The 26,236-nt window shown below is 38.6% G+C and overlaps 1 protein-coding gene across 1 annotated transcript in view; it reads right to left on the minus strand.

Moving 5' to 3' along the window:
- Positions 1-480: 480 nt before the first annotated feature.
- KCNK10 (potassium two pore domain channel subfamily K member 10) overlaps positions 481-26,236 on the minus strand; it is a 49,852-nt gene continuing 24,096 nt past the window's right edge. The window contains exons 3-7 of the mRNA XM_058026417.1: positions 21,297-21,414; positions 18,199-18,359; positions 6,134-6,320; positions 3,927-4,069; positions 481-1,710 (exon numbers count right to left, since the gene is read on the minus strand). Of these exons, the coding sequence (XP_057882400.1) occupies positions 1,078-1,710; positions 3,927-4,069; positions 6,134-6,320; positions 18,199-18,359; positions 21,297-21,414 (1,242 nt within the window). The 3' untranslated portion in view covers positions 481-1,077. The remainder of the gene's footprint in view (positions 1,711-3,926; positions 4,070-6,133; positions 6,321-18,198; positions 18,360-21,296; positions 21,415-26,236) is intronic.

The raw sequence follows: 26,236 nt of genomic DNA on the forward strand, positions 1-26,236 counted from the left end.
CTGGCCCTCATTTGAATCACATATATGCTTTTATGTCTATTTTTAAAAATTCAGATTCAGCTAGAGAACAGCAGTTTGCTGACATGCAAAAGCTACAGCTTCCCTTCTGTCCTTATAGTCTTACAGCGTTAAAATAGAAGGGGCTTTTTCAGTGGTGGAAAGTGTGAATATGAAATTCTTAAAAAAAAAAAACTTGGCTCACTGTTTTATACTTTTAGCCAAATATCATTAAATTGATGTCTCTCTTCTTTTAAACAACATAACATGAAATGTTGGATTTTCTTCATATGCACTTTCTTGCTGTGACTTTACATTGAATTTTCCCACATGAGAAAAAAAATCCATTTATTTTCTTTTTTATGGTTTTTTTCATTGCTTAAGATAAATACCCACAGAGCTTTTTTTTTTGTTTTGTTTTTTCTTTTTTTTTCTTTTTTTTCTTTTTTTTTTTTTACTGAAAAGAGCAATCCAATCCTTACTTATGTCTATGTTGATTTTCCAACCAGCACTCAGCTGCTAGCTGTGTCCATGGACATTCTTTTGGCATTTAGAAAGGTAATGCATCTGACTCCAGTATAGGAAAAAAAAACAAAATCTAGCTTGGATCACGTGCCAAAACATAAACTAAGCCTTACTGAAAGTGTCTAGTTCACTCCAATCATTTCTCCTTTTTTAATCACCAGGGAAAGGCTTTATGGATGCATACTCCATTACAAAGATACAGTGTTTTTCATCCCTTTCATAGGCCCTTCTTGCATAGCTGCCCTTTGTCTAATATCACACCATGGTAGGAGCCCTCTGGTGATACTGCCATGGTCCAAGCCCTTCCTTTGTGTCTTGCCCTGGTAATCTTATACAGGCTGAAATTTCCATGTGCGTAGCTTTCTGTTGCCATTCTGCAGTGCTGTGTTCCTGATGTGTTTTGGCAGAGCAAGCTTGAGTCTTTATGGCACAGTGAAATAATCTTGGATGATATATAATTCAGACTGAATAAGGAGTCTGTATAAGGCACGTGTCTCAATATATATGGATATAAAAACACCAACATTGTTAATTCAAGTCAAACATCTTTTACATTTAACTTCTCTCTTGAAGTAACACTTTGTTTTTCTGCATCCTTTCTTTGGCTTCATTGGAAATCACTCCATTTTCCAGGTCTGAGTGCTGCAGGATAGAGTTGGTCAGAACTGCAGTGCTAGAAGCATTCTTGGAATTACGCATCTTCTCTGTCTCCTCTTCCTTTTTTTCTTCATCCAGTATTCTATCAGAATAGTTTCTGAAGGTCTCATAAATTTTATGCATATCCTCAGGCATGGTCTTTTTGATGTCTTTGTTTTTCCTTTTGGTCATCTTAGCGGACGATCCAAATTTGTTGATGATGTTGTCCTCAGATGCCCCCTGCCCGTGCTTGTTGAGCTTCTCTGACCCTTTCAGGCGCAGGTTGTTGGGCCTGTTGTTGATGCTTTCCTGAGAGGAGGCCTTGAAGCGTCCTGTCTCCAAGGTAGCAAAGACGGAGCGTTTCTCTGGAGAGAGCATGTCCAAGGAGTGGGCCCGCTGCTCCAGGCCCAGGCGCCGGCGCTCCATGCTCCGGATGGTGGCTGCCCGCTGCAGCTTGTCGTGGATCTCCACGCTCAGCCGCCGCCGCGTCTCTCTGAACTCGGCCGTCACGTTTGCTTTCCACTCTGCTGCGTGGGCTTTTATTTCTCCAACCTTCACAACAGGAGGAAAGAGAAATTAATTTATTTTTTTTAAAGAAAAATCTTTCCTGTAGAACAGTAACCCAAGCACTTTATTCTGTGGCGTGAAACTGGAAAGAGGTCCCATCTCCACTGCATCCATCTGGTCCCAAACTTCAGTAGTAAAGGGCTTACACTGGGCAAACTCTAAACATACCAACTGATGGCTTTTGTGACATAGAATTCATCTGCCTGTGTCACTTTGCCATCTCACACATTTTATAGCTGTGTTACATGGTGGGATATGTTCATGCTAATCCATCCTTGATTAAGAACAAAATTCCTGACTCATAATGTCAGCAATAGATGGTCAAGAGTGGGCAAAGTTAATCACATACAGTTAAACCAATACACTTCAGAACAACACAACAACCAGTGCAGCAGTACAGAAATGTGTTTTCCTGTATTGCTCATGGATGCAGATGTTTAGTCCCACTGAAGGTTCTGTTTAGAGCCACAGAGTCACAGAGCAGTTAATCTTTAATACCCATTAGCTAATTTCAAGTGGCCCTCTGACTCCCCCAGTCTAGGGTTCATTTTCAGGGACAAATGTAGCTGTCTTTTATGGAGATTTCCATTGCCCAACTGTCCGAATACCACACTGTCAAACCATCTGGAGGAGTTTTCCACACACATTCTGTATGGGCACTAAGACCATATGAATGTCCTGCTGTCTTTCTCTGTTTTACTCCTTTGCACTGGAGGCTGGAATAATGGTTAATAATAAAGCACCAAGAAATGGCTGTACTCAATAAATATGCTTTCCAAAATGAGAAAAATCAAGATAAATGACCAAGCAATATTTCAATTAAAACAGGGCTTTCTCAAAGTTCAGCTAAAGAACAGATTTAGGAGTACAGTGTCTGCAGGAGCCCACACAGTCAATGAGTTGTTTGTGCTGCTGCAGCCTGAACTCAAGTTTTTGCATCCCATAACCCACAAGGAGTTATCTTTTTTTCTGCAGGCCAGATGTGCAGGTGTCCATTTAGCACTGTGACAGAAGGCATCTGTGTGGGAGACCAGACTCCTCCCTGTAGCTGCCTGCTGATCAACGGAACAGCCATGCTCTCTGCAGTCCCCTTTATTAATGGAGATGCATGGGGGATGCACCAGGTCTTGGGTGGTGCAGATCCCTTCAAAAATTAGAAACAGCACTACCCCCCTGCCAAATTTTGCTATTTGGTTAACTCTTCCAGGTAAACTTTCCTAGAAAAGCAGGGTTGCCTTAAAATTTGAAATTATATTACTAACATCCTCCACCACAGGCTTCAGCTCTAGAGGCATGGCAATTGCCTTTTTATTTTCCGCACTTATTTGAGTGTAGAAAATAGAAAAATAGAAAAATAGGAAATAGACCAGCATCCTCTTTGAATCAGGGAGGGCATGTTCTGAGTTAATTTAGTCATGCTCTCCTTGATGCTGACTACTCAGTTTCTTCAACTTTTAAAAACAGAGTACACAGTAAGGGACCTGGATCTAAACTTCTATTCAAAACCACATTCCCTGGCATAGGAAAACACAGGAAAATCTCCTAATTTTTAAGGTGAGGACACTGAAATTTTTAGTACAATTTCATAGCTAGTTTCAGAGTAAAGGCTGGCCTCTCATTCCATAATTGCAATCCTACTGATGTGTTCTTGTTGGGAGTTTGGCTGGATAGAGACTGGAAAAGTACAAAACCGTGGCTAACTCCAAGTCCTGCACCTGCTAGACAGTGTGTCCTTCGGCCTAGCCGTAGTATGATAACAAATAGTGAAAGAGACATGAGAAAAGAGAGATGTAACCCCTAAGGAATGAGGAAGAGTTCATGGTATAGTTTAACCAATAGATTGCTTGGCTTACAGAACAATCATAAGCTTATTATTTGCTGTATAAGTGTTTGATGCTTTCTTTAATAAACTGGACCTGTGATGAACCAGCTGGTGTCCTGGTCCCATTCCTACAACATGTTCTGTATATTTTTGAGTACTGATAGAGGTGTAACAGCCTTGGTTGCTTCCTTGGCTTTTTTCTCTTCCTTTGTGTAGGAGCTAAAGATCAGAGCTAACTGTATACCAAAGGCAGATAGTAAACCACAGGTCATATTTAGCACTGGTCATGAAGAGCAGCATCCTTATTTAGACAAGCAGGAATCAGGCTCCTAAATCTCTCATGCAAAATGAAAAACTGCTGAGAAATTATTGATCATACCTCTTCTTGTGTCTTCTTGGACAGGACTCTTAACCAGTCTCCAATCATACTCAGAACGGCAGCAAAGTAGGCAAGGCCAACAAGGATCCAGAACCACACTAAGGGTTTGTACCACTCCATGTATGCGATGTTAGCATCTCCTCCTGAAATAAGCATATAATTATGCTTACAAATCATGAGGTGACAAAATCATTACAAAATATCTGCAGTTCTGAAAAATGCCTAATAGTATTTCCTAACTCTTGCCAACAGCACTGTAATTCTGATAATAAGACAAAAAGCCTGTCAGAACACCCCCATGGAAGGTCAGACATTTGAGACTTGGCAGGGACCCAAACATTGGTTTGGATGTTAATCTCTCCCCATAGACTGCATGAATCACACTCTTTCTTTCCAGTCTTTAAGAGTCTGAAACAATAGGAGGTAGGGACTGCTGTTGCTATGGTACAAGAAGCCTCTTCTGATCATACATGTCCCTGAGGAAGCTCACTAGGAAACAGATTGTCTGGATCTATCTTGCAGAGTAATCAGGTGACTGAGAAAGCATGAGACCACTTTTTTTAGCCTATCAGACACTGTGTTTTTTCAGGCTCCATGCACAATTTTATTTCCAACTGTAGTACAAAAACCTCCCAGATTCCCAAGAGCTGGGATTTGTTCTAGGGGAATAAGCCAGCATAGCTCCATTGACACTGCTTTAACCATTAAGGTAGAGTATTTCTGATTTGTTATTGAAGGAACAGAGATACTGAGAGATTAAAGTGACAGAAAATAAAAGGGGCAGAAAATCTCTCTCAAAACCAGCGATAAACCCCAAATCTCCTGGTGATCACCTGCCTTAAACTCTTATAATGAAAATGCCTCTGAAGTTTTCTTATTCAGGGTCTTCCATATGATTTTTGGAAAATCATGCTCGTTAGTAGCCACCCAGCTGTGGATTATGTTCTCCTAATCATGTGCATATAGAACAATTTAATATTCACAGCTTTTTTTTACTATCACATTATTAAACAATACTGAAATGTTGCATTATTAAGAAAAATATTGTAAATTATTTTTATTTCACACTGTGATACCTCAAAGAATATCAGTTAATTCCTTTACACATCTAAGCGGTTAAAATGGACAAAGCTCACACAATCACTTCTGTAACTGAATGGTCCTAAAACTTTCTTTTTTATATCTGGGTCTTTCTTTGTTCAGTGACTTTTTTTTCCTCAATATTTCATGTATTCTATGCCAGTATGTCATAAAAAAAGGAAGATGAGAGTATTCTCTACAAAAAACACTTGTCTACTGTCCTTCAACAAAGAAAATTTTGTAGTTTTATTTGATGTTTTTAACTCCTTCTGTTTATAGAGACTAAGAAGCACAATCTGACTGTTTGTAACACAGACAACTTAATCCCTTTAATTAGGACCACTGACAGGAATGAGGAGTAGAGGTCATGCACTGATGGGAAAAAATTCACTTATTTTAACCACCTTTTTGTTAGCAAAGCAGCTGTGTGAAAAAAAAAATGTCTCTCTTATCTCTCCAGCCAGCTATCTCAATTCCCTCTTTGGAAATTGTATATGGGTAGACATTTATAGTTCCTGCTTCTACTGCATTAATCTTGGAGAGTCTCCCCCAAGTACTGAGATACATACCCCATTAGTCTGTCTCTCCTACAAGAGTTTTCCTTAGCAGGTCAACTGCAATGTCAACATTTCTGCCAAGGTTAGGAAACAGAATGCAGGTTTTGAAATGCTGCAGCTCCTGTGGTAGCAGCCCACTACTGCATCTGACCAGAGAATTCTACAGACCTATGGCTCAGTTGTCCTTTGTAGAAGCTTCTTCCATTCATCATTTGGGCTGCTTGCTCCTGCAGTCAGCCTCAGACTGAGCACTAATGGACTAATACAAATCTTTAATTCAATGGGAAAGCAATTTTACTTTTGCATAATTCATTGCATGATAAAGGATAATCAGGACTTTCCAGGCTCCCGTTATCTACACTGCTGAAGGCTCACAATCTACATATGGCAAGGCACCTGGACCTTAAATCAGCCTGGTGTAGTGTTGTACTGCACAGTAATCCCAACAGAAACACTTGGCATGGTTTCACTGGAACATAACACATTGTGAAGAGCCTCCTCTCTATACCAAAAAGCAAATTCTAAGAGCCAAGGCCCTTGTGCAGAGCATCTTGGCTCAAAGCTGCTCACCTGCTACAAAGTCACCAAAGCCAATAGTGGTCAGAGTGACAACTACAAAGTAAATGGACTCCAAGGCTGTCCATCCCTCGATGTGTTTGAAGATAACTGCAGGAATGGTCACAAAGACAATGCAGCCTGCCAGGACGAATGCGATGGTGGAGATCACCCGGATCTTTGTTTGACTCACTTGTTTATTCTAGAAAAAGGAAACAACAAGAAAAAAAATGTTTGAGTGGATTTCTGGAACTGCATTCTTTGTGAATGACACACTGATTATGCTGGTGTCACCTGGTATGTCTCTTTCTGCCTTTTGTGAGCTTGTTGGGTGGAATACAACCCTCTCTCCCTGTTAGTGAGAGTCCTGTCCAGGTAACAGTAAATCCCCATATCTGGCCCCAGTTTATCATGATTCCCATTTTCTATGCACTAGGAAGTGACTAATCTACCACAAACACCACCTGGAAAACATTCCAAAGCTTCAGAAAGGCATCAATATGCTCCATATCAGGTTCAATGCCTAAGAAAAAGTGCACATTCACACCTCCATACAAGTATGTGTACACCCACATTGCCTCACGAGCACCAAGCATTCAACAAACAGGACCAAGGTTAAAATTAAAATAAACCCCTTTTCCCTCATTGAAAAGGTGCAATTTTATGTAGAAATAATTCATGCTTTGGGTTTTCTAGACTCAGGTTTTCCAGCTTTCATTCACAAATATGAAGGTTAAATCTCCTTTTCAAAAATAGAAAACTGTATTATTGGTTTACTCCAGAAAAAAAGGATTTATGTCAAATACCAAACAGCCTGAGATAAAATTACCTATGTAAATCCACACTGGAAAGCTCTTGAACAAAGAGTATGTGTTACTGGCTTCTATAAACTGAATTCAAATATAGCAAGTGTAATTGTATTTTACACTCCTAAATCATATAAACTCTCAACTTATTTAATATACACTTAGATTTTGTTTCTTTTAATATTGATGCAAGCTTGGATTAACACAATTTACTCTGGCAGATTTATTTCAGATTTTCTCTGCTGTGAATAAACTCAGCACCCAATAAAGTTTCATGAGAAACCTGTAAATTACTAGAAACCTTACTGTAGATTCATTTCAATGGTAGTGTAAATTCTCTATTTATTCTGAAAAAGCAATGTGGAGGTCACTGTAAGTCATATTTCCAAATTAGTTTTTCAAATAAAGCATATCCCTTAACCCAGGAATGAGATTTCATTTCAGATTAAGGCACTGCCTAGACAGGAAATAAGATCTCAGAAGTTATCTTTGTAATATACAGAAGGGATATTGCCTGAACTGGTTAATATCTAACCAGCTTGTGAGCAATACTGTGCTACCCTAAAATGGGAGCATTTCTTTTAGAGATGCAGTGTCAGACCCTCGTTAAGTACTCCTCTGATTTGGGATGCTTTCAGAACCAGGTAGCATGAATATATTTCATACTTTTAGTTCTGAAACTGTTTAAGATGATCCCTATGCTTAATATTTCATTTGGGTGTGTGTTTATTTTCTGTGTCTGGATGAATAGAAATAGTTCAATAAGATTAGTAATATAATGCCAAATATAAGATATGGAAGAAACTGCCAAGTACAAAGGGGAAAAGCAACAATATTAAAAAAAAAAATAAATCTGAATTCATTCCTTATTGCCTCTTTTTCCAAAGAGCCATTTTGAGTATTTTGCTAAAATACCAAAGGACACTCTATCTTCTTTAAGAGGTATGGACACACCCTCACAATGGCAGGATTTCAGATTTATTCGATGAGTAGTGAAAGGAAAAGAACAGATCACATGGGTGTTACATAGTGTCCTACATTGGCACCTCTGCCTTTTTTCATTGAGAATAAGGATTTAACCAAATTGAGGTTTAATTTCTAGTTTGACCAAGGTGACTTGTTTACTTCTACTAAATGCTTCAGTTTCCTAAAATGTAAAAATGAAATGTCAGAAACCTTGCCTTGTGGAACTTAGGAGACATGTGCCTCTTGGATATCCTTGAACAAAAAGTAATTTGGAGCTGCCTGGCATCAAAGTAGTGCATAATAACTCTTCCCCCAGTCCCCACCCAGCAAAAATTAAAATTCATTTCAGTATGTGTCAGAATTGTCTCATGAGAGAGGCAGGAATGAAAAGAATGGCCTTCAAATGAGTAACAAATGTTCAGGACATCCCCATGTCTGTGAGTGATAAACTCAGCCAAAGGTTTTTGGTTTTTTTAAGTAGAAATGGTAACAATGTTAATGAAAGGATCTGTAAAAGGCCTGACTCATGGTTATTGTGCACCTTTGTCACTGACACAAAAGCAGAGCAGCTGAGGGTACAAATGAAGGTAGAAAGCAATGGTGAATCAGGCACAGCATTTTTAGAGCTGCTGAAAAGAACACAAAAGCAGGACTCAGAAAAAGAATTACTTAATGAACAATAACACATGAAATGCAGGACTGACATGAAAAGGAGGGTCGTTTTACTGTTAGGCATGCGTTCAGAGGAACTTCACAGTAGAGTCTAACTGCTACAGATGAATAAAAATGCTAAGGCATAATTGTACTGAATTGTAATGAAATATGTACCTTGTAATAATGACGTACTACAAAAATTCAATCCACTACAGTGTTACACCAAGTCATTATTACAATAAATAAATAAATAAATAATCACATTTTATAACACTAAGGGTTGAGAAGTCTGAATAAGTTCACACAAATTTCTCTTTTATACAGTATTTTCAGCTTGGAGCAAAACCTTGTCAAATAGCTGAGCAACTTCTGCTAGGCTAAGAAATCATCTGAACCCATTTTGTGGCATGAATACAGAATTTCTAATAGGTGTCTAAAAGAAAAAACAACAAACCTCTTCCTCCAGGAAAGGTAGCTTATCTTATAGTTGTTTTGGTAAAATTAAAACACCTTTACGAGAGATGTTTTCCACTCTTTTTCTTTTTAAGTTTGTTTACCCACAAGTTCTTTCCACAGTGATGAAGCAGATAATTTGTAAGACATTCCTCAAATATAAATAAATTAGTGCTGGCTAATGAGACCAATTTAAATCCACCTAGAACTAATGTGGAAAACATCAAAGAAGTAATCTAAACATCTAAGAACTGAGAGTTTTGTGTGCACCCATCAGGGTCATTCCCATTTTCCACAGACAGTGCTGATTTTATTCTTGAGGTGGCTAAGTGCTAAACTGGCCAAACATTACTGATGCTTACATGAAATACTTTACATACATTACTTGCTTACATGAATTCTAACAACCTCCTGTCAATCTGCTCTAGTGCCAAGAGGGATAAAGACAGACAGAGTAATGAACACACCCTTATCAGTGGAATTTAGTTCTTATCCATCTTTTCCATCAATAACTGCAGCTTCACTTTTTCCTCATTTTGTATTATATATACAGCGATTTTAGTAGTTTTGGTCTTACCTAATAATTTCAGGAGCTAAAATAAACCTGGAGTTTTTTACTTTCTTTTTCTCTCTCTGGCCCAATAGATCAAAGCCAATGTAGTGGATTATTTTATATTTTCTGCTTTCTTCAGCTGAATTAACTGAGGTACAATTTTTCTGAGCTGAGGGCTGACAATAAAAGCACCAAACAGTGTTTTTAAGTTTGCAAACTGAGACCACACAGTTGATATATATTCCTATGAAAAAGGAGCAGGAGGCATTAAGTTGGGGGTCAAAAGAAGCTATAGTCATTTATCAGACTAGACTAAATGCTAAATATGGAGAACATATATATATTTCCATGAACAGCATATTTCATATAAGTTTATTCCAAGATTCTGTAGTGTCACCTGTCATTTCATAGCAAGCTCCTCCAGTATACAGTACTACTAACCCAGAAATAGCACTGGAACACTTGCTGCTTCACAGTGAGCTCAGATGGTTTTTCTGTCTTCCAAGTTTTCCTTTTCTGAATTCCTAAATCTCCCTAAGGCTCCAGGCAAGCTGGCTACCTTTTTTGCTAGATGACCACTGGCATACTTGTAGCGATAATGTAATACACCTGCATGGAAAATGCTGTCCTCATCTCTCCAAAAGGCTCTGTATTTTGGAGCAGAGAAAACATATTTCAAACAAACCACTTTTCTTTAGTATTTCTTTTGTTCCCTTCACTTACTCCTAACTTTTTGCCCTTCCCCATGCTGCCAGCTATTCTCAGAACAGATTGTCTCTGCCCATGCACTAATTAAACAGCTTGTCTTCTAAATCACTTTCTCTAGACCAAAATATTTTAACACTAGGAATGACAGTCTTTGTACCAAAGCCATAAACCAGAATATCACATATATCAGCTCACAAACATTTGATATGTCCTTAGTCAAAATATGTTTGCAAAGCTATTGTGGATGGTGCAGGCAGTCACAGTTCACACTGCTTGTCTTTCAGCTCAGCCAAATGCAAGCCAGGCCTGGTCCAGAGCCTGGCACACACAGTGAGGTGTGATGCCCTTCTCAACAGGCTATATGGAAAGACTGGCACAGCACTGCCTTGGTCATCAGTGATTTGGCCACATCAACCTCTTTGCTGCCTGAAACAGTCAGTGTGGATTTCATTGTAACTTGTCCAAGCTCCTTCATGTTCAAAATGAGACTGAAACTAAATTTATTTTAAATATCACTGACTTGGACGTAGCACCTAAGAAAAATATAACAATATTTTGTTCTTCTCTGTTCTCTGACATCGCTGGCTCCGGTCAGCTCCAACAGATCCACCTCAGGGCACAGCTGAGCCACTGAGATGACATGGTGGCACCTCTGGGAAAGTGTGTTTCAGAAAGGGCAGGAATGCTGGACAGGCAGAAGACAAGGGAGAGAACAAGGGAATAGCAAGGGCAGGTGAGTGGGAGCTTCTCCATGACAACGCTGGTACTGCAGGGTCTGCAGCCCATGGAGAACCAGCAAAGGAACAGAGGAAAAGAGTTCAGAACAGCAGAGAAACCACTGTGTTCTGACCCCTGCCATTGGCTGCTGCACCAGAGTGACTGAAGGTGACCCACATAAACAACATGGGTGGAGGAGAGGTGTCTGGAGTGAAGCTGAGCTTGAAAAATGGGGAAGAAAGGCATTTTGAATGTTTGTGGGGATTCTGTTTCCAAACACTCAACTCAGTAATTAATTTTTTTATGCTAATTGTCAATAAATTAATTTAAAGTTCAACAGTCAAGTTTGTTTTGCTGTGAGAGTCCATGGTAAGTGACTTTGCTGTCTTTACTTTGACCCATGAGGTTATTTAGAGAACATTCCATTGCTCTTCCCATGTTCTCTCCATCATTGCAGGCGAGTGAGCCAACGGCCATGTGGGTGCTTCCTGCCAGCCAGGACCTACTCACCACAGCAGTGAAGAAGACAGCACTCCTTGAAAACAAGCAGCAGAGTTATAATATACATTAAAATATAGATGAGATTTCAGATAACTCATTACATGGGTTATGTAAAGGAGGTTGAACCGTTCTACCAGATATGGGCTTCCCCTACGTTCTAACCTCTTGGTGCCTGAGTGTTATTTTAGTTCTCATGTTTTATAAAGAATGCTGCTATGGCTGCACAAAAAGGTGCAGAATCCATCCTCTGCTTTGTAACTGTACTCAGTACCAGAGGAGAGACAGATATTAAAAGCTGTAAGCAGTCACATTTATTATTAAACTTGGGAGACACAAACCTGAACTCATACAAGACACAGGTCAGAGTAAAGAAGGATTTATATTATTTTTAACATCAGTTTTCCCCATAAAACCACATTTCTGTAGGTTGTTTGTCTAGACCCAGATGGAATATGCAACAAGCTTCTCACAGAGCAGTAGCTTTCTCTAATGTCATTTTTGTAAATCTCTGCAGGGATCTTGCTGAAGTTATAATGCGAGTACTGTGTCATGAAAATACAGAAACACTGGCTCAGACATTTTCTAGACTTTATACACCCTTTTCCAATCTTATTTCTCTCACTAGAAAGCACATAGAGGGATTTCTGATATGGACCCACTAATTTATGCATGTTGCTTATTACAAAAATAAAAATTATTATCCTAAACCTTTGTTATGGCTGAGTAGTACTCAGCTCAAGGAAAAAAAAAAGAAAAGAAGAAGCAAAAAACCAAATTGAATAAGAAGAATCCACGTATACATAGGGTTCTCTCAAACACTGGAGCAGACAAAGGACAGCAGTTGATGGCATTGACTTCAGCAATTTTACAGAGGCCAAATTTGTAATGTGTTGCTCCTCTCTTCCCTCCTTCAATTCATGTCTGAGTTGTACCTATATTCCCACACCCAAAGAGTGCAAAACTGGGTTAATAAAGATTGTTCCACATAGCTTCCCTGTACTTGAATGGATCTGATCTTGCCATTCCTGGTATAACATACTCACCATCAAAGACCAGAGGATAAGAACAAAATTAGCAAAATGTCTGCTACACTGAAGTTCCATCCCTTGAAATGGGATAGCTGTAAGCATCACTAAGCAAATTAAATACCAAGTTAGAGGGCCTAAAATATCAAAATCTGGGATTCATAGTGTTCCAATTGATTTTTTAGTACTAGCTTACTATCTTAGGTCTGTGCAGAAAAAGATACTTTTCTGCAGCTCAGATATGATGGAAGGGGTAAGTGATCCAAAGAATAAACCCAACATATGGAAGACAGTGGTTTAACCTAAAACAGAATTCAGAGACAAATTTGGCTCTGGTTGATGAGGAATCACCACCTGAAGGCACAACCCTCACCATCAAGCCTACAAGCACCCCTATTTTAACCTGCTCAGGAAATGGGACTCTTAGAAGGACCTTTAAGGTGTGACAGGCAAAAGAACAGATCATGAGCTGACATTGTTTACGTGCATTTGTTCTGGGTTTGTTAATTGCCTTTCTAATCACTGATTTTTTTTTTATTTCTTTGCCTTTTTTTGATGGAAATGACTTAGCAAATCGTTAGTCTGAGGTCTGAACCCTGAACTTTCAGCTCATAAACCTTGTATAATTTTGGAATAATAATGTGAATGTGCAACAGTAGGTTGAATTTCACACCCTGTCCTGACAGCTCTGTTCAGACAGGATGCCAGCAGATGGCAGATAGATCACTGCATCAGACAGTTACTCTGTGGAACTTATTTGATTAAATGTATATAATTTTATACATATTATATAAAAATTTCATATATAAATTATATATTTTTTTAATTTTGCTTTTTCTTTACAGAAATTAGCAGTGAAAACACTATATTAAAAAATAAAAGATAAAGTATTAATATGCTCAGTGATTTTTAGCAGCTAATGTAATAGCACAGTGATGCTGGCTAGTAACGTGATGTAATTAAACAAAATAAAAGAGATTGTCTTCAACAGAGCAAATCCATGAACAGAGGGGAGACTATGAAGAAAGACTGCATTTTTAAGTGCTGCTCCTCTACACAGTTACCATCTTATACTAAGTTTTTTCCCCAGATTGTGTTTTCCACTCACTTTCAGGGAAGGAAATCCTGTCACATTTGCAGTAAGAGATCAGAGAAGCCAAAAATCTCTAAAAAGAACTTGAATCTTTAAGTGAAATAGTAGCTAGAGTTGATCAGATGCATTCAGAAAGACAAACTATAAAGTTTAGGAAAGGTAGAGCTCTGACAGGTGTTAAATCTTCCCACCAGTTCAATGTGACTACACCAGCCCCATCCCTATTTGCCAATTAAGAAGTAATTTTCCTAGGAAAATACCAAGATTAGGTGATGTGTATTGTTATCTTTCAGAAAAATATTAAGTGTAGATCACTTTCAGAGCATGTCTGTGAAAACTAGAGCAAAACCTGAGCTGAAAACCTGAAAGTGAAGCAACAGATGTGTTTGTTGTGACAAGTCCCTGGTTCAGTGCAGCACAAGGTGCTTGCAGAGGCATTGCCTTTCTGCACAAAGCAGTGTGTTGTCAGTGGTGCAGCCTTGCCACCACTCATGTCTCTGGCTGCTTGCTCACATCCCAGTGCTGCAATTCACAGTCTACCAGTTGCATTGGCAGACCTGTCCTCTGTGTCCTGCTGGAAACCAGAGGAGTGAAACAGCAACCTAGGCCAGGAACCGCTCACAGTGGCCTCACCTCAGAAGCCAGAAAATCCTGGAGTGCTCTCAGAAACTCACTGTGCCCCCGCTGAATTCCTGCATCTGTACTAAACTACAAGATAAGTGAAGATCATTTGGGTTATGCTAAACCTGTCTACTTCTGGTGAGAGTCAAAACACTCGTTCAAGGTTTGAAAAAAGCCAGTCTGAATTGGCCTATATTTAACTCATGATAATGGCAGCTGCTGTGTTCTGTGACAGTGTGCTCTGCCTATGGAGTGCTTTCTATCTTTAGATGCTTGCAGACACTGTGTGTACAGAGCATGCCAAGAGAATGGGGCTTTGTTCTACTGTTTATTATAGAAACATGCATACATGAGGGATCTTATGAACAACCTGTGAAAGTTAAAAATACAACTTTTATGGCATTATGTCACCTTGAAATGCATATTTCATTTCTGTTGTGTCTGGCCTTGTACATATTCATTTTCTGGGGAATCACACTTGCATGCATGTGAAAACAGACTGGGACCCAGGTTCTGCTCTAGATTATTGAATATGGAACATACAGAAATAACCAGGAGCTGAGAAGACAGGGCTTTTGTGGGGGAAGCTTTGGTTTACATCTCTGACCTGGTTGATGCTTATTTACTTGCACCAAATATAACCATTCCAGTAGGACAGATGGCATTAACTATTCAATGCATGGTGTTTGGGATAGAATCATCCTGCCAGTGCCTCCGTTTCCTAAAATGGTACATGAAAAATCCTATTTTTTACAAAGCATTATTTTGCAATGAAGTACCTCCAGCCCTACCTACTCATAAATGAGTAGTTGTTTTCCTGGCTAGTTACACACTGAAGTAATGGTAACATTTTGGATTAGAAGATGAGTGGTGGCATGTGCCCAGCTCCTCTGCTGAAATATTCTGTCAATACTGTTGGGCTAGTGTGTAATTGATAAGATCAGATCTCTTTCTCACTTTATGTAGTTCAGATTGTTCTTAAAATTCCCACAGAATGCTGATTACTGCAGTAGCTAAGTGTGGTATTCCTAAGGTCTAATTTGTGGTGTTAATTAAGGTAAGGTTTGTGGAGCTCTGCACAGGTCATGTCAGAGGCAGCAGAAATGCACTAGCACAAGTCCTCTGGGAGGAATCCTCCTTTCATCTTTCCAGATATGCTGAGGAACGCCATAGGCAAGCTGTCCCTAGTGTGGCATGCACTCCATGCTCACAGATACAATGTTGGATGGAGCCAGAAACCTGTTAAGGAAATGCTTTTGGTGAAAGGACTGCAGTGACAACAGAAAATTCTTCCTGTCCTTCCCATGTGTCGGTGTGTGCATACTGCATCCTACCTAGCTTCAAAAATGATCCTAAGCACAATGCAAGATCAAGCTGCCCTCAAGTCCCTTCAGCCTGTTCAGGCAATGACATAGTTGTAAGGATTTCCAGAACTCTCACTGCCCTGACACCAGCCCTGCAACATCCCTAAGAGTGAAGGCCATAAACAGAGGCAACTGGATACATACAGGAGCAGAGTGCTAGGGCAGATGAACATGGAAATTTGATGCATTACACACATGCTAAGTTTCTTCCCATTCTTTCCACAAGAAACTGGACTGTCCCAAATTGCCTGTGAGGACAAATAATACAGATAGATACTGCTGTCTAGAGCACTGATGCACTCGGTGACTTCTCAGCTACTTCCAGATTTGTCAGGCACACCACCCAACCTGTTATTATGTTTTTCAATGTCTTTTTAGCCTATATTTGCTCCTTTTAGTTTCTTGAATAACTACTCTCCTAATTCTTATGTCCTCTCTTTACAGGTGGTAACAGGTGGTTTTACACCCACAAACATGCTGAATTTCAGTTCATTAAGGAGACAGTTATAAAATTAGAAACAAGAGTTACACATTGAGTTAAAATTTCCTCAGTGCTCAGCATTAAATCAAGAACTCTTACTCTACTTGAGGTTTCATCTGATTAGGTAAAAACATTTATGAAGCCTAACAATGTAAATATAATGTGATAATAAAATAAACAATTACTGAAATTATCATGATTATTATATTCTGCATATGTCAAATGTTAAATAATCACCTGAAGTGAAACCACTGGTATTAAGACTATTTACTAAGATGCATGTAAATTCTAAACTCTGTCAGAAATATTTGAAATAGCTGAAACTCATTAGTAAGAGTAATGAAGGAAATTATGTATAGCCCTGTTCACCAAACCACAAAATAGTAGATGTAATGGATTTATGACAATCAAAAGAAAAGGAATAAACACACATCTTGGCTAAACAAGAAGACCACAATCTCCAAATTCCTTTGAAGCTGACAAAATACCAAGAAGGAAAACCAATACTTTGGATGGCTATAAGCAACAAGCAACTGCAATTGACTCAAGAAAATGAAGGAATACTTTAAATACCAAAAGAACTCACATTATGTTCCAACTGGATATATTCTGGATGAAGCATTACTATCAGCACTCATCTGTGAATCTTAAAATACTTTGAGTATGGATTATGCTTTAGCAGGGAGGCTGAAGTAGATGATCTCAAGACATCCCTTCCAACCCCAGTTATTCTGTGATTCTCTGGTTATTTTAATCATAAACTATCATATCAACAGTTTAATGTCTTGTCCATGTCACTCAGAAATACAACACTCAGCTGACAATTAATGGAAGATTTCCTGACTCTCAGTCCATATCATGACTTCAAGAATGTAATTTTTCTTGGTCAGAAGCAGGCTGGAATGTTCAGAGATTCCACTGAAGTGAAACAGGTGTAATAAAAAGGTGGACAAAAAAAATTAGGGATCTTAGCTGTGTTTTCACCAAACTGAACTGAAACACTTTTCAATAAGATTCTTTTCATTAAATGAAAATATAAGCCTTTTGAAGTGCTCTCCAGACAGGAATGTACATGCTTATTCACCAGTAATCACTAGTCACTTTTCTACATTTATTCTGATACACTATTTATGTCTGGTCTGGGACACCTAAAAGTCATTTAATCAAAATGGAAAGTGCTCATTCTTCAGTCTAATACTTAATTACTTCCTTCCAAAAACAGTTACAACCAATTTGCTCTCATCTGTGGGAATGTTTTAGAAATAGATGTCTATTATACTAACCAGCTTGGGCAGCTTCTCATCCACTCCATCCCTGGACAGACTTACCTTCAATTAGCCACTTCCAAGGGAAGTATCACACAGGTCACCTCTAGAAGTTCTGCCTCAAAGAGAGAATCCCTGAAGTGAACCATTAGCAAGTTAGCAAAACAGCATTTGCCAGGTCTGTGGCACTGCTTGCAAAAGAACTGCTTACAGCAATTCAAACTCAAAACCAGAGGGTACTGGCAAAATAAAAGGAAATTATACATGAGCAAGTCTACACAAAAATTTAAGGTAGGATGTCTTCCTGGTAGGCAGGGCAGAGAATGATCATGATTTCAGCCAGTGGCATTGCAGCAGTTTTTGTGGTTGAGCTGCAGATCTACACCAACACATCTGTTGCCCTGCAGTGAAGGCACATCACTCAATCATCTCTCTTCCCAGGTTTACATTCACAACAGCAACCCTGCTTTCCTGCTTTCCTGCTTTTCTTTTTGGCTGTATCAGTAACACAATCAGGATCACATCCCTGTTCCTTGAGTGAACAATTACCTTCTTTCCATTTTCAGTGAATAGATGTATATATCTAAAGCTCTTGCAGTGTTTTGAAGACTGTTTTACAACAATTCCTTGTCAGGAAACTAACTTAGGAGATACATTCTCCAGCAACACCCTCAATAAGGAGATTCAGAGTCTGACCTATACCCCCTGCATCATCATCTATAGAAGTCTGTTTCTCTCCACAGATCCTTACAGATGTTAACTAACATCTCAACATGTTTCATGGTGTCCAACATGTAAAAAATTCTGCAGGTAATAGCAACAAAATTAAGACCAGGCTATACAACACAAGCAAAAAACTGTCAGTGAACTTACTCTGAAAACCGTTTCCACCTTTGCAATACTCTTCCCAAAGATGGTTCCAAGCTGGTCTCCAATCCCAGCTAGCAAGAAGCCAAACAGCGGAATCCCAAATAGGGCATACAAGATGCAGAAAACCTTGCCACCAACAGTTCTTGGGGCAATCTTCCCATACCCTAAGGAGAAAAACAATTGTCAGACTCTCAGAACTTATACATGGCTTTTTAGAAAACAAACTAATCCGTTTTAAAAAGCTGGTCTTCCTGCAGGCATGTCTTTGTTTCATCTATAATTCCTATTCATAGACTTTCAATGGCATGATGTCATTTCCTGGGTAAACCACCCTCTGTTATTCCATTTTTCTTGAAGCCTTAGCTACCCATATTTTCTATAGATTCTGTATCTCTAAAATTGCTGTTTGCTTAATTAACCTAGCTGTTGCCACAGCACAAAAATCCCTCCATGTTGGCCTGGTGCTTGCATGCTGTAGCTCCTCTTGGCCTGTGCCACTGGTTTCCTGACAGGAGTGTGATTCACCTGACAAGGCTCATTTTCAGTGGTTAGCTCGTACTTTCCTCAGCCCCTCATCACACTGACTAATTACACTGCAGCCTCCAAACTGTACCCACACCACGCAAATCTGCCCTTGAACTCTTTTCAATAAAGCATTATGACTCCAGTAGACATGGTATTTCTCTTAAAATGTTAAAGAGAAAAAACCCCAAGAATTGTGACAGTCATATTTGCACCTTTTTCACCTTTTTAATTTAAGATCAGCTATTTTAATTGAAATGTCATAGAGATTTTGATTTTCACTATACATAATTACTTAAAAATTACCATATAATCACAAACCACTGATGCAATAATGATGCCTTGAGAGGCTACCTAGAACAGAGGCTAGACCATGTCAAAGGAATAAAGTATTTATTAAAAGGCCTTCAAAGGATACACCTTGGGCAGTACAAGAGCCTGGCCATGGCTACACCCAAGATGGACCCTGAGTCAGGAGTTTTCACACTTTTATAAGTTTTGGTCCATTTAATACTGGGGTTAATTGTCCAATTACTGCTTCAGGTTATGAAGTCCTATCTTTCCAAATTGCTCTCCTCAATTCACTGTTGTTTATATTTTTTGGGCCTGAAGCTGCAAGGGTGTCCTTGGTTCTCAGGATGGAAAAGGATTGTTTTGCCTGACTGAATTGTGAAGGGAACTTGCTAGCACTTTATATGAAGTTCAGAGTTACATACTAATGCAGTAAAGAATCTGGAAAATATGAAAGTTAAATCTTAAGGCATCAATAAAGCATCCAGAGAGGAGGAAATCTATGAAAGTGTCAGGTCCTATTCCTACTGGATTGGCATCACTGGCACCAGATATACCTCTCTGTCATGGGATGCTGAAAGAACTATGCTGACACACAATAATGCATGTCCCATAACCTACTGTCCTTTTCAGACTGCATCTATCATCCCAGATGTCTCCTAAAATTCCAAGAAAGTCCAGGCTCCATAGGCCACAGGACTGAGGTTGACCAGGTAATCTGAGTTTCTGCCTAAGAGGAGGCCTAACAGGCCTCTGGTGCATAAACCAAAACCATGTTCATGCCCTGACACAATACACAGATTTTATGCAGAATGAGATTTATAAAAATCTCATTCATGGAGAATTTCAATAAATATGGGCAAAAATACAAGGTCTTTTCAAAATTATTTAAATAGCAGATGTCAATGAATATGCCTGCATGAACTATGCCTACATAGTGGCATTTATTTAATGAGTAATTTAAAAGCCTGTCATTTGGGTCTATTGAGCAAACAAATATTAAGGAGGGTGTTTTCTTACATATGAATCAGAAATCTTTTCTTTCTTGCCACCCTCTGGTTTTATGCTATCATCAAAAATACGTGGTAATGTAGCTTAATATATAGAAACACTCTATACAATCACTCTTTCCCCCTCACCCTGACAGCAAAGGCAGAGCCAAAGACATCTCTACTGTTAGAGATGATCACTACAGCAAGTCTTCAACTGCCACAGGATTCTTTTTGTTGTTATTGGATTACCTGTTTTAAGAGTCTGCAGAATTTAGTCAGATTCTCATACTTTATTGAAGGGTTATGTGATTATCAAGTTATTTGTCTGTACAGTCACCAGTGTGTGCACCACAGCTGTAATGTGGAGAAGCAATTTATACAATATTGAAAGCAGAGTAATACCCATAGAAAATGCAAATAAAAATCAACAATTTGCCAGTGATTTCCAAATAATTAGATCTCTTGATCTGATTGTTATGGCAGCACTGAAATCAAGCTTAAAATTATAAAACTACTGTATAATTGTCTGCAGATTAACTATATCAACAATGCCGTTGGTTTATTTTCTTTTTCCTTCAGACCATCTTCTGAAATCCAAGCTTGTTGAACATCCTTCTTAAGAGGAACTGGCTTACAGAGGAGAGATTAAAACCCTTAGTATATCTAAAACCAATATTCAGAGATCTAATACTAAATATATTGGACACAATGCATGGGGAGAGAGATGATAAGGGCCTGAATAATTATCTTGTTAAAATAAGTGGTTCAAGAAAAGTGAATGGAGCAGTTCAGTGTACTCTTCATTTAATACAGAGAAATGTGTCCATAATCAAGGCCATGAATTCTAGAAAGAAAAAACGGAGGTTTTTATACAATGTATCATTTGTGTAATTCCTTTCAATTGCTAGTATGAAAGCAAGTAAGAATTTTTAAAAGTATGTAGTAGTTATCAGAATATATTTCCAGTTATGGAAAGGAGGAGGATATTAAAAGAATTGCTTGTTCTAAAGCAATTGCTTGTAGATTGTTCAAGCTATATCAAGAACAGTTATAAAGCCTGCATGAGTTTTACCTGTTTTCAGCTCAGCATTGCCACTCTACCCTAATTATGTAGACAGCTTCTGACACCTACCCAAAGACTCAGTGTCCTTGACACATGCTGGAGTCATATCTTCTGCTAACAGAGAAATACACTTCAGCTACTTTATTTCCTTGTTACCTACCTTCCTCAAATTTATTTCATTATCTATGTCTCAGTGTGACTGTGTCTTTTTAAAAAATAAACAATAAACATACCTATAGTAGTGATGACTGTTCCAGCAAAGAAAAAGGCACCTCCAAGGTCCCAGTGACTGCTCTTGTTAGAGAAATTTCCAACGGGATTGACTCCTGAGTCCTCAGCCTCAACAGCATGCTGCAAAGAAAACACAAAGAATCAGCATCATGCATGCCTTACTGTATGCTATGCCGGTCTGTATAGGCTCCAAAGGGAAACTTCTAGGACCATGGAAACAGCCTCAATTTAAGTTTTTAATATTTGCTCATAGTATAGTAGCCTCTTCTGTACACATAAGTTGAACACACAACTGAACTGAATACCCATTAAGGTAGAAGAAAGATAAAATGCATAAACAAATGACAAATGATACAAAGCAATTGGGAAGTAAAGGACCAACACCAAATATTGTTCTTGTAGCCACTACTGCCAAAGGAAAAATTCCTCATTGGGGACAGTTATGTTAGAAGCAGCTAGAAAGGTGGTAAATACAAATAGTGTTTGTGAAATTAACTGAACCTAGTCAGCCAAGAATTTAAATTCCAAGGCAATCAGTAATTGATTAAGCAATTTATATTTTATGCTAACAAAAGAAATAAATATGGCCTATATATACCCTGTTTGAAATTAACAAAAAAAGGTATCTATGGAAACATCATAAATAAACTTTGTGATCAGCTCAAGCTTCCCAGTTGCCACAGTACACATGATCTCATGTCCACAAATACAACATGATACACAGGCTCCCAGTGCTTGAATGAAGTATATTCTGGATAGAAGCTGAGGTAGCTACACTGCTTCCTGGTCACTGTCCTGTGTCCCACATAATACTGAATCAAACCAGGCAGACATATCAGCCTCCTGAATGTTTGTTGGGAATTTCTAAAAATGCACCATATTGTATCATGGGGACATACACATTCACTGTTCATTGCAGCCTCACAGTCCAAAGGAAGACAGAGCTGAACACATCAGCCTACGAAGTACAGAAATAAATATCTCATCAGCATCCAGTATACTCACCTGAATTGCTCTAAGATGACTTTTGAGATGCCCTTCAGCAGGTATTTTCAAGTTGCTTTTAGATCTCATACAAGGTCTTCTTCATCACAGAGAAATTCAGACCTCACTCTTGAACAGCAGCAGCAATGTCTCCCTTTCTCCCTTTCAAATGTTCCCAAGTCTAATTTCCACAAAACCACTCCAGAGGAACCAAGATTCTTTTTTTTCTTCCTCCTAAAATTTCCAACTTTTGCTTTTCTCCCATTCTGGTCCAGCCTCACTTCATGTTGCTGTTATCAGCTGCTCACCCTACTGCCACACCTTCTACTTCTCTTTCTGTTATTTGCCCCTCCTCCTAAATATTGCCACCAATCTTTAGCCTCGGTAGTTTCAGTGAACTTACTGCTGGGCTCAACAAGTGAAGCAAAGTGCTACTTCTTGCATCCTCTGTTTCTTTGGCATGTTCAAAATGGAGTTTCCACCTATCAACACAGATTTGACTTTTCTTATTGCATTTCTTTAATTAGTTCTCTTTCCATATGATTTATGAATTGTCAGGGTGGTTTTCTGTTTCACCTTTTCCTATACTGTCCATGTGCAAAGCAAGTTTAGCTATTCTATTTTGCCATTGCCCCACTACTTACCTGGTCATGTCTACAAGATATCTCTTAATCTTCTCTAAAACCTCACATTCTCTTATGGATTTAGCACTGACTTTTAAACATCCATTTAACACCTTCTCTCCCTAGCCTTCAGGATAAACTTTCCTCCTCATTAATCTCTTTCCACCAATGCTTTATTTACCAGATTCTTACTTCCACTTCCATTTTTCTCACTCATTTTTTGCCTGTATTTCCAACTCACTTCATGGTCATAAATGTTCCTCTACTGTTTTTTTAGCCTGGGCAAGTTTTAGCTAATCTGCTTCCCAGCCTTTAGTTATTCATCACATTGCCTCACAAAGGGAAAGGAGTGGGAGAAGAGGTGTATGGGCAAGAACAGAGACAGCTACATCTAAAGACATCAGTATGGCACAGCCTTTTTTAGAAGTAGAGCTACTACATGCCAGGCTAAGTTGATTGTGAAACTATAGCACAAGCAAGCTCCAGGCTGGACCAGTTGCATTTCATGTGGGCAGAAAGCCAGGGCTCCTCAGCACATGTCCATACCTCAAGAATCAGGGATATAGGGAATGGATGTGTTTCAGACCAAACCCTTTGAAAGGGCTTCTGTACCATTTGCTGGCATATTGCAGGTGGTGTGAAAGCAGAGATCATTTGTTGGTTTATGCAGAACAGCATAAATCAGCACAACAGACAGGTTGCCCGTTTAAATAGGCCATGACACACTGTCAGCTACCCTGGTTACTTCTGCCAAAGAATGCTGTCCGCCCTCCCCATGAGTATGTGAATGTCAGCAAGTTAATTACACTTAAATTACACTTGAGTTTACACAGTTTAGCAAGTCTATCAGGGCCAAGCACGAACCCCTGAAGTGAAGGAGTATGCTGTTGCCTTAGATAGCTTTGAGATTCTCACACTCCCTTCTCATCCAGAAAAAATTCATTTTTTCTTTAAATCTTCACTGACATCATTCATTTATAAATATCCAACTATCCCAATGCTGTCTTTTAATACATTGTATTTTGCATACAGCGATGGAGGACAAAAAGAGAGCAACAAAACAAAGCAGCCGGCAGCCTGCAGTTAACAGAATTTAAACAACCAATTTCAGCTCATGCATGAGAAAAGGATGCCTTACTACTACCACCACAAGTCCTCCTACACAGAACTATCGTGCTAGATGGAAACTGACACAAAATTTAAACAATGATACTATTACTGGCAAGACTCTCCCAGTTCACACAGACCACGAAATTTTACAAGTTTCCCATCTGAAACTTCAGATTGGTTTTCCAGCAATGACCTGAAGAGAGGCATCCACAGGTTATGTCAGAGTAGGAAAAAAGCTAATTTCCAGAGTGCTAAACACTTTGCTAACAAACCTCACATATTTAAGATATTTTAAACTAGTAGTTTCAGCTACTTCTATAGTTGAAATATTGTTGACAGTGAGAGGTCATCAGAGTACCCAAAGCTGTTTCACACTTGCTCCTTTCCCCATCTCTTTTTCCTTCTCCAGAGGAGCTACAAGCACAGTACACAAGTACACAGTATTTTTTCAGTGTAGTTTATAAATTGAACATCCAATCTTCTTTACTGAATGACTACCAACCTATTGTACTTTTTCTTTTGAAATGCCACCCATTTCAGGGAAGGCAATAATTTGAAATACCTCAAAGGGCAGAAATTGTCTTTCTGGATGTTCAAGTAATGCTAAAGCAAACAGACAGGTAGGAGTGAAGAGAATGACAAAACTACTGAAGTAAATAAAACTACTTGATATTATTTGTTTTTAAAAACATGTATTTTTGATCACAGTTTTCTGGTTTTCTCTCCATCCTTGCATAGATGTGTGTTTTACTCTCAGCCCCTTTGGTATCAATACAGTAAAGTCCTTCTGGAAGAAAAAAGACATGGTGTGGTGACACGATCTGCATGGGATTGAAGGCAAATCCCAGAGCAGAAGCCCAGCATTTGTGGTGATACTGGGACAATTGAGTCCTGTATTCCCAAAGAGAGTGAAACCAACTTGCATCTCAGTCTGAAGTACACTTCATCAATTCCACTTACATAAGCAACAAGATAGCTGGAAGCCAGTGCAGCTGGTGAGGAGAGAGAAGAGCAAAACAGACTGTTTCTGGTTTCTCCATGAAGAAAGGTTTTTATCTGCTTCGTTTGTTCATGTTTCTGTAATTTTTCCAGTAAGATCCCAAGTAGAAAGAAGAAAAATATTTTTCAAGGATAAGGGTAATATCCCTCTCAAGTGATGAGACAGTCAAAGATGTATCTACTCTACTTGTTATCAAGGATAGGAATTTGGTAGGAAGAGAAAATTCTTATCCTTTTTTTGCCTAGCTCTATTAATTCCTCTTCACAGATCATTCTAATCCAATAATTATTATCTCCCTCTGCAATTCTTTTTCCAAGCAGATTTCTATCAAGCATACAAAGAGTTGCTTCAATTGCCTTTCATGCTCTGATATTTCTCAATTAGGATTATTAGGATGCTTCTCATTAGCAAACTGCTTTTAATAACTAATTCTTTAATAACTTTTTACCTCTCTACTTATTCTCACCACCCCTTATACAGTGATTAGGTACCCTCATTATAAATTGACATTTATTCACTTTTCCACAACAGCATTTTCTAAGGACCAAGGCCAGCAGGTTTTTTCTGGTTTAATCAAAAGTAACAACTTTCAAAGTCCATTCCTTCAATATTTCTACCTATCCCACAAAGGACTTTAAGAACCAGTCAACCTGGAAGTGATCTACCTATGTACTTATACTGAGGCTGAAGTTTGAATATATTCCTTAGGTATGTTGCATTTCTTATCTAATCTTTGTTTTCTCCAGGACTACATAAATCCAGGCTAACTGATAGGCTTCTACGTGGAATTCCAAAAGAAACTCTACTGAAGTCTTGTAAGATCCATTTTACTTTCCTTGTCTAGAGTTTTAATCAATTAAAGATAGATAAATCTATCCCTGACAGACCTTTCTTGCATGTTAATATATTTTCCACTTATCCTTGCATATTCGATAATTGTTTCCTTCAAAATTGATTCTAAAACTTTTCATACTACATCAGACTAAAAATTCCAAAGCTTTTAAATGACAGTTATTTTTTGATTTGTATACTTCATCCTCCTTAATTTATTTAAAAATTACAACAGTAAACCTGTACGTTCAGAATTCTTGGCTGAATATTTATTTCAAAAATCCCACCTGTCATGTTCTATGTGCCCTCCTGGTTGCTGTGTTTAATTTTGAAGAAAGAATTAAGAACTTAAGACTACTTGAAAATTTGTAGAGATGAGGGCATAAGTCTTGCA

This window comes from Melospiza georgiana, chromosome 6 (assembly GCF_028018845.1).
Source record: "Melospiza georgiana isolate bMelGeo1 chromosome 6, bMelGeo1.pri, whole genome shotgun sequence".
NCBI lineage: Eukaryota > Metazoa > Chordata > Aves > Passeriformes > Passerellidae > Melospiza > Melospiza georgiana.